General features: G+C 41.0%; 1 protein-coding gene and 1 long non-coding RNA gene across 2 annotated transcripts in view; one reads left to right on the top strand and one right to left on the bottom strand.

Annotated features, from left to right (window-relative positions):
* The first annotated feature begins 213 nt into the window (after nt 1-213).
* Nucleotides 214-774, top strand: LOC309566737. The gene is made up of 2 exons (XR_014225892.1): nt 214-585; nt 637-774. It is a non-coding gene; the product is annotated as an uncharacterized lncRNA (long non-coding RNA).
* Nucleotides 658-13694, bottom strand: part of OSER1 (oxidative stress responsive serine rich 1) — a 44354-nt gene continuing 31317 nt past the window's right edge. Inside the window, exon 4 of the mRNA XM_082272007.1 lies at nt 658-1598. Coding sequence (XP_082128133.1) covers nt 929-1598 — 670 coding nt within the window. The 3' untranslated portion in view covers nt 658-928. The remainder of the gene's footprint in view (nt 1599-13694) is intronic.

Here is a 13694-nt window from a genome sequence, read left to right as displayed (position 1 = left end):
TAACTCTAATATCATGGCCTGTAAGGGCTTTTAAAGGCTAAATTCAGAGTTTACAAAATAAATAAATGCACATCTTTGCAGGTAAAAACAAAATGTTCATTGATTATTTTTTTACTGCCAGGAAGAATTCATGAACTATCCAGTTTGAGAGCTACAAGCTATCAGCCACAGAGGCCGGCCATAGATTAAGTTCATTCATTCACAAAGCTCTGTGAATGAATGACGTGGCTGCGTGGTTTTTAAATTCTGACCGCGGGTGCGGGGAGAAGATCCTCTGCCCGCTGTCACAGGGAGGGGGGGAGAGTGGATGCAGGAGCTGAAACATGTTACATGGTCCAAAGGTGAACTTATCCCTTAAAGGATCACCCACAGATAATTTTGGGTACCAAAGTTTGACGACTGTGTTTGGGAAGTGTTACGGTTTGACATGTTAAGTATCTATTTACTTAGTCTCAACGTTTAAAATTTTATCCACAAATGGGTAATATATTGGAGAGTTGCTTTTCAAAGCTTTACCAAAGCTGCCTGAAGCTTGCTGTACACTAAGCTTTACTACAGACTGAAGCGAAGCTCTGCATATCCAGGGTCATGGTTGCCGATACTTTTAAGGGAGTTCTGTTAGAGATGGGGATGTAGGCATCCCCTGAATTTTCTCAATTTCTGGTAGTGTCACAGCTCTCTGGCTACCTGCCATGGGGTTTAGTAAGCAAAGGAAACACTCTACTCCATTTTTCATCAACAGTGGGAACCCCTTCAAATGAGAAAAAAAAACACTGGTAGTCCTTTTTGAAGCCAGACACTCTTGAAATTTCTAGACAAACTTTTCAGAATGCAGATGACAGATTTAATAACACCAAATGATTGAAGGCCCAAAGATTTCACTTGGCAACATGCGCTTCATTGTCACCTCCCTGATGATGCTGAATGCTCAGGTGTACATCATTTCTGCCATGTGGGACATTTTCTTTGGAATATACAAGTAGTATTCCATGTACCCAGCCAGGTCTTCGATGGTGACATCATCGACCGAGGCTCGGGCTTGCTCTGAGCAGGAGCGAGGGGAACCAGAGGCATTGGAGCCGCTAGCATGAGTTCTGTTTTGTAAAGGCTGAGAGCAGTCCTCTTTCACGGTCTTCTCGCACTCCGTTAGCATGTCTCGTAAGCCCGAGAAGGAATAGACTTCCATGTTTTGCCAGTTGTCACATTGGCAATCCCTACCCTTGCAAGTACATTTTGTGGCGGTGCAGAGCTTCGACACAGAGTGGAAATCTGAAGGGATACCGGCCTTGGAGCTTGTCCCAGGATCCAGAGAACTGGGTTGCTGGGAGGAGGTCTCTGATGGAGATAACTCAGAAGGCTCAAGGCCAAATCTCCTGTAGCCATTGACATTAAGAGTAGTGCTTGGTGGATCGCTGGTGGCTGAACGACTGATTGAGGAGCCTCCATCTGAAGCGTCGCAGAGGGTCTTGTGCTTTAGCTGAGTGCTGCAAGATGTCTTTGCGCTGCAGTGTGTAAACTTTGGGGGGTGGAGGACTGGCGATTTAGAGCGTCGTCTGCGAGGTGTTCTGGTGGCTCCCCGTATAGTCTTTCTTGTTGAACTGCAGTAGGAAATAAAAAAAAAAATATGCATTTAATAAAAGGCCTAAATCAAACATGGACACATTAATAATCACTTATACCAAGACAGCAAAGAAACTATCATGGAAGTCAGGATCCTCTAGTCCAGTATGTATTTCCAGTAACAACAGAGAGCGCTCAGAAAAGTCATATGCCAGCTGCACATTTTAGGAACATTGGCTGCATTGTTCTTGGACTCTGTCCAGCCCTAATGTGACGTCTTATAGAAATAGCTAGAACCTCTCCTACTGGCTGCAGTTTATGTCTGAAGATAGTAACAAAGAAACACAAGACTCCAGTAAATAATTCTACCCATGAGCATCTACTATGTTGAACGTTAGGGCACATTTTCATTTGATGGGTTATGATGTGTGCGAGCAGGAAAATGTTCTCCATGCTGGGAGCTCTGCGCTGAAAATTCCACACACCACTCTCTGAAAGTTAATGTATTCTTACAGGTCACTCTTCCCTTTCCCGGTCCTCAAGAAATCAAACCTATGCACTTTAGACAGTAGACAGTCATAAAGCGACCCTGTTGAACAACAAAATAAAACTGGAAGCAGTCTGCAAAGAAAAGAAAAAGAAACCGGCAGGAATTGTATAGAAAAAAAAAGAAGAAGAAAAGGATTCTAAGTGCAGCACTGAGGAACTACAGACGACTTACCCCTCCAGGGTGCAGGCTCGTGTATTATGAGGCACATGTGTCCCTATTGCCATGCCCTGCACCTGGAGGGAATGGGAGCTATTGAACACAATCACAGGGGGGGGGGGGGGGGGACATTTATAATTGCAGTCGCAACGTTTGAAACAACGAACCGGTTGCAAAGCACAATTGCTTGCATTTTGTGACCGATTACTGAAGAAACGGTTATGTCTTAATAAATATACTGCAGAAAAACAAAGTGTTCTGTGAACAATGCCTGTGCCAAGCAAGTGACCTCCTGTGTACAGTAAGCAGCAGAGCAGCCACTCAGCATGGGAGCAAGAACCTAGCAGCAATCACTGTAGTAGTGATGCCTAATTCAGTGATTTCTAGCTTTCACAGGGTGAAAGCTACATACATTGGTCCAATAAAAATTATAAAAAAAAAAAAAAAAACACTTAAAATATTTTATTATATGAAACTTCTACGTATGTTTGTGCAAAAATTTACTTTATCATAATCTGAGCGCAGCAGATCAGGAAATAATGGGGACCCACCGTAAAATCCATTTCTCTGATGTTCATTGAAGGACACAGCTCTTTATCTTCTTGAACATCGGCTTATACTGCCCCTTACAGGAGTAGGACACTAGGCAGGAAAAAGCTTGACTATGCCTATGGGGCAGTCCCAGGGGGTATACTCCAACTCTCAGCTATAGGCACTCAGTTTTGTTACAAACAGTGTCAGAAGAAAGCCAACTCCCCCAGAGGGTTGGGGGCTCTGTCCTTCAATGAACAACAGAGAAATGGATTTTACGGTAAGTAAAAAATCCCATTTTCTCTTTCGTTCAATGATGGACAAAGCTCCTCATCTTCTTGACCATTGGGACATCCCAAAGCAGTGTCAAACATGAGGGGTGGGAAAAAGAAAAAATTCCCAAGGCTAAACCGTAGCCAACCAGGTAACATGGAGCTCAACTGTAAACAACTGCAGCTCATCTGAAAAAAACAATACACCCTCAAAGGAGGATCAGGTCCTCTAAACAGCAGCCTGAAAAAACCTTGCGGCCAAAAGAAGCACCTGCAGATGCAAATACATCAACATTATAAAACTTTGTGAAAGTGTGCACAGACGACTAGGTGGCAGCCTTGAAAACCTGCAGCACTGAAGCCTGATGACGGAAGGCCCAGGAGGCACCAAGTGCCAGAGTAGAGTGCGCCTTAACAGGGAAAGGAGGAACCCGACTCTTAATTGAATAGGCCTGAATCACTGTCTGCTCCATCTGGAAATGGTCGCAGCAGAAGCAGCCAACCCTTCTCGAGGTCCATCCGTGAGTACAAATTGTGAGTCTGACTCCCGAAAAGACTCCGTAGCTGCCAGGTACACCCTAATTGCCAGAACCACATCCAGGAATGCAAGGCAATTTCCTTAAGATGTTTAGGCCTGGGACATAGGGAAGGCAACACAATGTCTTCATTCAAATAGAAATCAGAAACGACCTTTGAAAGGAACGATGGACAGGAACGAAGAACCACCTTATCTCTGAACCACCAGGTAAGGTGAACGACAAGACAATGCAGCCAGCTCCGACACCCTGCACACAGAGGTAATAGCGACCAAAAAGGCCACCTTCTGGGACAACGTAAGCAGGGGAACCTCCCAAAGACTTTCGAAGGGAGGTTTCTGAAGAACAGAGAGCTCCAAATTGAGATCCCACTGCGGGAATGGAGACCGCACTGGAGGAGCCAAGTGTCAAACTCCCTGGATAAAGGTATGCACCAAGGAATGTATGACCAATGGGCGAACGTTAAAGCTGATGAAACGTCTCCGGATGAAGCAATTATTCATCCAACGCCTGTCGACTGAGATAATCCGCTTGCCAATTTTCCACCCCTGTAATGTTTACAGTAGAGAGGGCTGGAATGAATCATTCTGCCCACCTTAGAATACCGGCTACCTCCCGAGCCGCCAGGGCACTTCTTGTGCCCCCCTTGGTGATCGACACAGGCCATGGCCGTGGCATTGTCTGATTGAATGCGTACTGGACACCCCTGAAGACGAATTGTCCAATGATCCAGACAAAGTCTGATCGCGCGGAGTTCCAGTACATTGATCGGCAGTCTGGACTCTGGAAGAATCCAGACCCCCTGAGCACATTCTGTGCCGAGGACACCTCCCCCCCCCCCCCCCCCCCCGGACAAGCTGGCATCCGTGGTGACAAACGTCCAGTACAGGGGGAGAAAGGATTTTCCTTGTTGAAGTATCGGAGAACGAAGCCACCAGATCAGGGACCCTCTCGTACCCTGGCTCAACAGGATCAGATTGTCTAGAGACTGAGGACACTTGTCCCATTTCACCAGGATCTCGCTTTGCAGAAATCTCATGTGGAACTGTGCAAATAGGACCGCCTCGAAGGTAGACACCATCAGGCCCAGCACCCTCATGCAAGCCCAGAGGGATGACCGTCTGCTGGATAACAGAATCTGGATTGCCTCCTGCAATGTCTGGATTTTTCCAGAGGAAGAAACACTCTGGCTGAGACCGAGTCCAGAGTCAGACCCAAATAGTCCAGTCTAGTGGACGGAATCAGAGCAGACTTCTGAAGTTTCAGGATCCAACTAAACTCCCTTAGAGTTTGCAGAGTAATCTCCAAGTTGTCCATCAGAGCATCATCAGAGACTCCGTTCGCAGAAGAAGAACTTCCAGGTACCCCAGTACCGCGATCCTCCGCTGACGCAACAATGCTAGTACCAGGGCCAACACTTTTGTGAAAACCCGAGGAAAGGAGGCGCAATGCCACAAACTGATAATGCTCCTCGCACATGGCAAAGCGGAGGAAGCGCAAATGACCAGCACATATTGGGATGTGAAGGTAGGTGTCCTTGATATCGATAGAAGTGAGAAAATCCCCCTAATGTAGGGACGCCACTACCGTGTTAATGGACTCCATTCAGAACTTCTCTACCCGCGCAAAGCAGTTTAGCGCCTTGAGGTCCCAAATTGGACGTACCTTGCCTTCCCTCCTGGGAACTGTAAACAGGTTTGATTAAATGGAGGGAATTCCAGCAAGGGCATAGGCCTATCCCTATGGAAGGGTCAAGACTACGTCCCTACAAGAAGAAAAGGGGGTTTGAATGTGCCTCTACAAACAGTCAAAGTATGCACATGTTCTTGTAACATAGCAACGGTACACAACTGTTATTTTTTTAAAAAATTCATAAATCTTTATTAATACATAATAAAAACAAAAAGTATATCACTCTAATAGATAGAACATTCAATACATGGTGACAGGATTAGTATAAATACAGATAGAAAATGCTGGAGCTACGCGTTTCGCATTATGCGCTTCCTCAGGGTCCAGCAAAGGAAAGTATGTAAACAGAGATTCAATCTTTAATAATCTAAAGGTACATAAAACAGTTATTAGATTTGTGAATATACACATATATCTTATAACATTTTTATTATTCTCAGTTTGTTATTTGCAGCTATCAATTGTATGTTACTTATACTCATATCTTAACCTTGAACACATCAGTTTTACTCTAATTATTTAACAATTATATAAGTAGATCAAAAGATAGATTTTCCATAAATATAGCTGGTTAATATATTAGTTCCTATATTATAGATTCCTTTAGATAAAAAGGAGGGAGAGAAAAACCATTTCTGTTTAACAAATTCTTTTATGCTTTGCTTGTCAGAAGGACAAGAAAACTAAATCCCACACACTGAACAGAAGGGGTAGAAAGGGGTAGGAAAGAGGAAAAAGAGAAAAGGGATGAATATGAGAGAACAATGATCGAAAAGAGGGGGGGGGGGAAGGGGGGAAAAAACTGTGGAGTGTGAATTACCACGTAGCCCACAGGGGGGGCAGTGATAAGGATAGGCTAGTTCACCCGAGTATAGTGGCTCAGGGGACAGTCCATCCATAGAGAAGGCATGGAGGAGACCAGAGAAGATAAATGGCATATATGAAGAGGTATATTCACTTTATTATAAACTAAAAAAAATGACATACTAAGGCATTAAATTGTCTTACCCCAATTTAGACGTCACAGTGAATAGAGTTGAATATACTTGTTTAATTTAAAATCATGTTGTATGAAAGGGGGAGCCAGAAGCCCCTAAAATCAGCAGGAAGAAAAAAATGAATTTATATGTATGTATGGTTACTCCTTATTAGATTATTTTAATAAGGGTGATAGTGATTTGTAAGAATAGGTACTTACCAGGGACTCATTCTCTAAAATTTATGTGTTAGGTGGTGTAAGCGTCAAGCAAAACGTGTATCTATTTAAGTAAAGAGGGGGTTAGACATTGGAATCCCCTACAAAGGTGTGCACCAATATTAAGTGAGAGCGGGTTAAATAGAAAGTCCCCTTTGAAACTTGGGGATTAGTGTGGTGCTGGAAGTATAAAAACTAAGTATGAAAGAGTCACTGGATGCTTTAGACAAATTGGATCCAGCCCCGAATCTGAAAAGATATATAAAGATAATGGACCGTTGGTAAATTGCTGAGCCTGACAAAGAGGAAAAGTGAGGAGCTGAGTCTATAATTAGAACACTTACCATCTGAAGCAATTCAGAAAACCCACGGGGAGTATGACACTCAGCCTAGGCAGCCTGTAAGTGTGAGCTCACTAAGCTGTCCGGTATATATACTAACCACTTTGTATCTGGTCTCCTCCTCCTCCCGGTCTCACGCCCCCCACATCCGCCCGCCATAGCGTCCACGTGTAGACGCCGCGGGAGGATGTTCCCGCATATCGGAAGTGAGCATCACTTCCGGTTCCGGGATCGGAAGTGACGATCTGCCATAACGTAATCCACCAATCGGACAAATAAAAGCCAATAGAAGCTGATTAACACTATCAAAGATGGCAACATTATACGTGCATAAAAAGTAGGAAGACATCCCAACCTTCAATATAGCATGTATGGAAAATCTCTGAATATAACTATTTATTCCCTATTTGAATCAATTCAAACCTGCATTTAAACCATATAAGAGGAGAGATTATCCATAAACGTACCAGCAAAACAGTTTTACTTAGAAATGACATTTAGCAAATCTGCTTATATGGTCTGGTCATGTGGAGCAGTGAATAATTAAGATTTGTAAGAAAAAGAAAAAAAAAAAAAAAAAGAATATATAATTTGGCAGCCGATATGTAGGACAATGGACCACGCGGTAAACAGACCCACAGTAATGGAAACAAAGGGGGGGGGGGGAAAGGATAAGGGGGGGAAAAAAAAAAAAAAAAAAAAAAAAAAGATATTTTTTTCTTTTAAAAATTATTTTTGTTTAACTTAAAAGTTATATAAAACAGTAAATACAAATGAGTTAGTCTCTTCAATCTCATATTGGAGAGTCTAAGAGGGTATTAGTCTGCCAAAAATGGGGCAAAGCTCAGATGTTCATTCAGTCCTGGGAGGGTGCAAGCATTTAAAGAGAAAATCCAACGTTTGAATCCCACAACACTTTTTCTCCTCCCTCTATTTCACATCCCCTAACCTCCCCCCCTTTTTTTTTTTTTCTTTTGTGTGTCTGGGTCTGTCCTTTTGTCTCTTTGACAGTGACTGAAATGGCTGACTATCTGGGAAATCTCTGGTCCAATTACATGCTACAAATACAGACTGAAATTCGCGGCTCAAATAAGGAGGACTCCGAAATCTCGCAAATCACAACTCGTTTAAGACAACTTCTAATACGTAAGACAACTTCCTTCTGGCATGCCACTTATTTCCAACAATATATAGACACCAAAATTATACCCATTGGGTTACGTATACAAATATTTCCAACAATTCATTCAGTTTCAACAGAATTAAAAAATAAATGGGAAGATAATCTCACACAATGCTCAATTGAAATGATGAAGATTCTAAAAAGCTATTATGAGGCAGAAGCACTCATTTTAGACAAAGAAATAGTAGAAATTGTAAACCAACTAGCGGCATTCCAAAATAAACCCATTTTCAAGGAAAAAAATCTTGAAATTAAACATGCAGTGGAAAAATTTAGTGGAGAAATTATTAAAAGAAAAGACAAAAAAATGAATCGTGACCAAATGGCATTTAGGACAGGAAGAGCCTATAAATGGGAAAGGAACACTAATAAAACATACAGGTCTAGACCACAAAATGAACAAAATAGAGAGGATGGCAACTGGTCTGACTCATCAGCTGCATCCTCCACATCCTCCAATTTTTGGAATGCTCGCCAAGAGAGATCTAATAGAATGAGACAGGAAAAAAGGAAAGATGATGAAAGGGATACCCCTATGGGAACACAGCAGAATTTTCAGACTACACAAACAGCCAAGGCTTTAAAACTTGGACCCAAAACTCAAAATCAATCACCATCAAACCCATTGGCAAGTGGATCCAGCACATCATCAGCAAATGCCCAAGGAACACACTGTGGAATTATCCCAAAAAGAAATTCCCCTAATACTCAGGACAATGCTTTTTTAGAACAAATGACACTAGGACTTCTAGGTCCTCTAAAAATATCCACAACAGAAGAGAAAAACTAAACCAAGAAACAAATTCTCTACAAGTCATTAACATCTCTGGTGTTCAATTAAATGAAGAGGAAATTAAAATACTTGGTCTAGGGCTTAATTTCTGTCCGGCAAAAGACTTAGATCGTTTTGAATTTATAAAAGATGTTAATCTTTTTGCACGAAAGCTTAATTTTAGGTCCCTAATTGAGGGCCCTAAAATCAAGCAAAAAGAAGCCCCCATGGGTGGTCTTCTTCAAACCTGGCGTGATTGGTCCAAAAAGGATTATAAGATACTTAAAATCCTGACCGAGCTTGAGGATGAGTCGGGTCCGACTACACCCGGACCCTGCCCACCCTCGACCTCGGTAGGAACAACACAACAATCAGTACAAACTTTTAAAAAAAAGTCTAAACGTTTCCCGAGTCAAACCAATCCTAAAGTTGATCTTTTTATCCATATGGTAACAAAGGATATTAAACAAATGAACATACGAAAAAACTCTAATAACTTGTCCGAAACTGAATACCAGGCTCTACGTAACTTACAAGAACGCAAAGATATTGTGATTAAGTCTGCGGACAAAGGCGGAAATGTTGTCATTCTAAATCAAGTACAATACACAGAAATGTGCAACAATATTCTTGATAATAGAGCCTGGTATTCAAGAGTAAGCAGTTTACAGTTACTTAAAAATCAAAGAGAATTTCTAAAACTCCTAGATCAATACCATCAGTGGGGAATTATAACCAAGGATTTGATGGAATTTTTGATTATTAAAGAACCCACAACGCCCACATTTTATGCACTTCCAAAAATGCATAAAAATCACACCAATCCCCCCGGCCGTCCCATAGTCTCGGGCATCAATAGTCTTACACAGAATGCTAGTTCATATGTAGATGCATACCTACGCCCACATGTAGAGTCGCTACCCTCGTATCTAAAAGATACTATGCATATGCTACTAACGATTGAAAATATACAGATCGAAGAGGAGACCTATCTGGTATCTATAGATGTTGAGTCCCTATACTCAAATATTCCACACTCTCGAGGTGTGGAAGTTATTGAATCCTTTTTGGATGAGAGAGGACTTGACCATAGAAGGTTAAATAAGTTTGTTTCTGACTTATTATTTTTTATCTTGACACATAACGTGTTTGTGTTTGATGGTTCCCACTACCTCCAGGTACAGGGGGTGGCGATGGGGACTAAATGTGCCCCATCTTATGCCAACCTGTACCTGGGGGGGTGGGAACGATGGCTCTTTGCCCAGGAATCTATATCAGTATATCTGGCATATATAGAAATCTGGAAAAGATATATCGACGACATATTCATCCTATGGTCGGGTCCTCTCGACACCCTAAAGGAATTCATAGACATCCTAAATGTAAATGACTTCAACTTGCATTTCACCTATGTTTTTGATAGATCTAGGATTCCTTTTTTAGATCTCGAGATCTATAGAAACATGGATAATACACTTTCAACCACACTCTATAGAAAACCAACTGCAACAAATGCGTTACTACATGCAGATAGCAGTCACCCAAGACATGTAATTCAAGGAATACCAATAGGACAGTATTATAGGATTCGTAGAAACTGTTCGGAAGAGACTGAATTTGAAAAAGAAGCTTTAGAATTACAAAAAAGATTCCTACAGAGGGGATATAGTAGGAAAAGCACTAAAAAAGCATACAAAAAAGCAAAAGACAGCCCTAGAGACCTTCTCCTTTTTCAAGGAGAATGTCAAAACTCTCAAAACTCAACTAAAATGATCACGAGATATTGTTCTCAATCCAACCAACTAAAAAGTATTATAGCCAAACATTGGCATCTCTTGGCAGAGGATAAAATCCTCAGTAACTTTGTGGATACTAGACCGAGTGTGATTTTTAGGAGAAATAAATCTATTCGAGATATGGTGACTGCCAGCCACTATCAGAGAGACAAAAGGGCAGACCCCTGTATCAAACTACCCCAAGGTACTTTCCCTTGTGGACTATGTGGTTATTGTAAATTTATTGCTAGTAAGCCTCAACAAACGTTGCCAAATGGACGCCCATTTGTTCTCAAACATTTTGTGACATGCCAAACTATAGGTATTGTCTATATTTGGAAATGTGAATGTCCCGCTTTTTATGTGGGCAAAACCAAACGACATTTCTGGGAGAGAATCAAGGACCATGTATCATATATAAGGGGTGGAGACTTAGAAAGTCCCATAGCAAGACACATAGCTCAAACGCATAGATACAAATGTCCAAAATTCAAATTTTTCGCCCTAGATAGGATCCATCCTGGACCCAGAGGGGGACCTTTTGACAACTTAATTCTACAAAGGGAAGCACGTTGGATTTTCTCTTTAAATGCTTGCACCCTCCCAGGACTGAATGAACATCTGAGCTTTGCCCCATTTTTGGCAGACTAATACCCTCTTAGACTCTCCAATATGAGATTGAAGAGACTAACTCATTTGTATTTACTGTTTTATATAACTTTTAAGTTAAACAAAAATAATTTTTAAAAGAAAAAAATATCTTTTTTTTTTTTTTTTTTCCCCCCCCTTATCCTTTCCCCCCCCCCCCCCCTTTGTTTCCATTACTGTGGGTCTGTTTACCGCGTGGTCCATTGTCCTACATATCGGCTGCCAAATTATATATTCTTTTTTTTTTTTTTTTTTTTTTTTTCTTTTTCTTACAAATCTTAATTATTCACTGCTCCACATGACCAGACCATATAAGCAGATTTGCTAAATGTCATTTCTAAGTAAAACTGTTTTGCTGGTACGTTTATGGATAATCTCTCCTCTTATATGGTTTAAATGCAGGTTTGAATTGATTCAAATAGGGAATAAATAGTTATATTCAGAGATTTTCCATACATGCTATATTGAAGGTTGGGATGTCTTCCTACTTTTTATGCACGTATAATGTTGCCATCTTTGATAGTGTTAATCAGCTTCTATTGGCTTTTATTTGTCCGATTGGTGGATTACGTTATGGCAGATCGTCACTTCCGATCCCGGAACCGGAAGTGATGCTCACTTCCGATATGCGGGAACATCCTCCCGCGGCGTCTACACGTGGACGCTATGGCGGGCGGATGTGGGGGGCGTGAGACCGGGAGGAGGAGGAGACCAGATACAAAGTGGTTAGTATATATACCGGACAGCTTAGTGAGCTCACACTTACAGGCTGCCTAGGCTGAGTGTCATACTCCCCGTGGGTTTTCTGAATTGCTTCAGATGGTAAGTGTTCTAATTATAGACTCAGCTCCTCACTTTTCCTCTTTGTCAGGCTCAGCAATTTACCAACGGTCCATTATCTTTATATATCTTTTCAGATTCGGGGCTGGATCCAATTTGTCTAAAGCATCCAGTGACTCTTTCATACTTAGTTTTTATACTTCCAGCACCACACTAATCCCCAAGTTTCAAAGGGGACTTTCTATTTAACCCGCTCTCACTTAATATTGATGCACACCTTTGTAGGGGATTCCAATGTCTAACCCCCTCTTTACTTAAATAGATACACGTTTTGCTTGACGCTTACACCACCTAACACATAAATTTTAGAGAATGAGTCCCTGGTAAGTACCTATTCTTACAAATCACTATCACCCTTATTAAAATAATCTAATAAGGAGTAACCATACATACATATAAATTCATTTTTTTCTTCCTGCTGATTTTAGGGGCTTCTGGCTCCCCCTTTCATACAACATGATTTTAAATTAAACAAGTATATTCAACTCTATTCACTGTGACGTCTAAATTGGGGTAAGACAATTTAATGCCTTAGTATGTCATTTTTTTTAGTTTATAATAAAGTGAATATACCTCTTCATATATGCCATTTATCTTCTCTGGTCTCCTCCATGCCTTCTCTATGGATGGACTGTCCCCTGAGCCACTATACTCGGGTGAACTAGCCTATCCTTATCACTGCCCCCCCTGTGGGCTACGTGGTAATTCACACTCCACAGTTTTTTCCCCCCTTCCCCCCCCCCTCTTTTCGATCATTGTTCTCTCATATTCATCCCTTTTCTCTTTTTCCTCTTTCCTACCCCTTTCTACCCCTTCTGTTCAGTGTGTGGGATTTAGTTTTCTTGTCCTTCTGACAAGCAAAGCATAAAAGAATTTGTTAAACAGAAATGGTTTTTCTCTCCCTCCTTTTTATCTAAAGGAATCTATAATATAGGAACTAATATATTAACCAGCTATATTTATGGAAAATCTATCTTTTGATCTACTTATATAATTGTTAAATAATTAGAGTAAAACTGATGTGTTCAAGGTTAAGATATGAGTATAAGTAACATACAATTGATAGCTGCAAATAACAAACTGAGAATAATAAAAATGTTATAAGATATATGTGTATATTCACAAATCTAATAACTGTTTTATGTACCTTTAGATTATTAAAGATTGAATCTCTGTTTACATACTTTCCTTTGCTGGACCCTGAGGAAGCGCATAATGCGAAACGCGTAGCTCCAGCATTTTCTATCTGTATTTATACTAATCCTGTCACCATGTATTGAATGTTCTATCTATTAGAGTGATATACTTTTTGTTTTTATTATGTATTAATAAAGATTTATGAATTTTTTAAAAAAATAACAGTTGTGTACCGTTGCTATGTTACAAGAACATGTGCATACTTTGACTGTTTGTAGAGGCACATTCAAACCCCCTTTTCTTCTTGTAGGGACGTAGTCTTGACCCTTCCATAGGGATAGGCCTATGCCCTTGCTGGAATTCCCTCCATTGTTTGCATATGGGGGCAGGTGCCATTATAATCTCTGATTAAAAAGACCCCAATCCCCCCTTCCATCCATACTGTCCAGGTTTGATTAAAACCCCTGAAAACTTTCCAAAATGCGGAACCTCCTGACTAGGCAGAA

This window comes from Pelophylax lessonae (assembly GCF_965119305.1).
Source record: "Pelophylax lessonae genome assembly, chromosome: 11".
In the NCBI taxonomy this organism is placed as follows: domain Eukaryota; kingdom Metazoa; phylum Chordata; class Amphibia; order Anura; family Ranidae; genus Pelophylax; species Pelophylax lessonae.
Note: the sequence above shows the minus strand (reverse complement) of the source record. Positions and strands in the feature narration are given on the sequence as shown.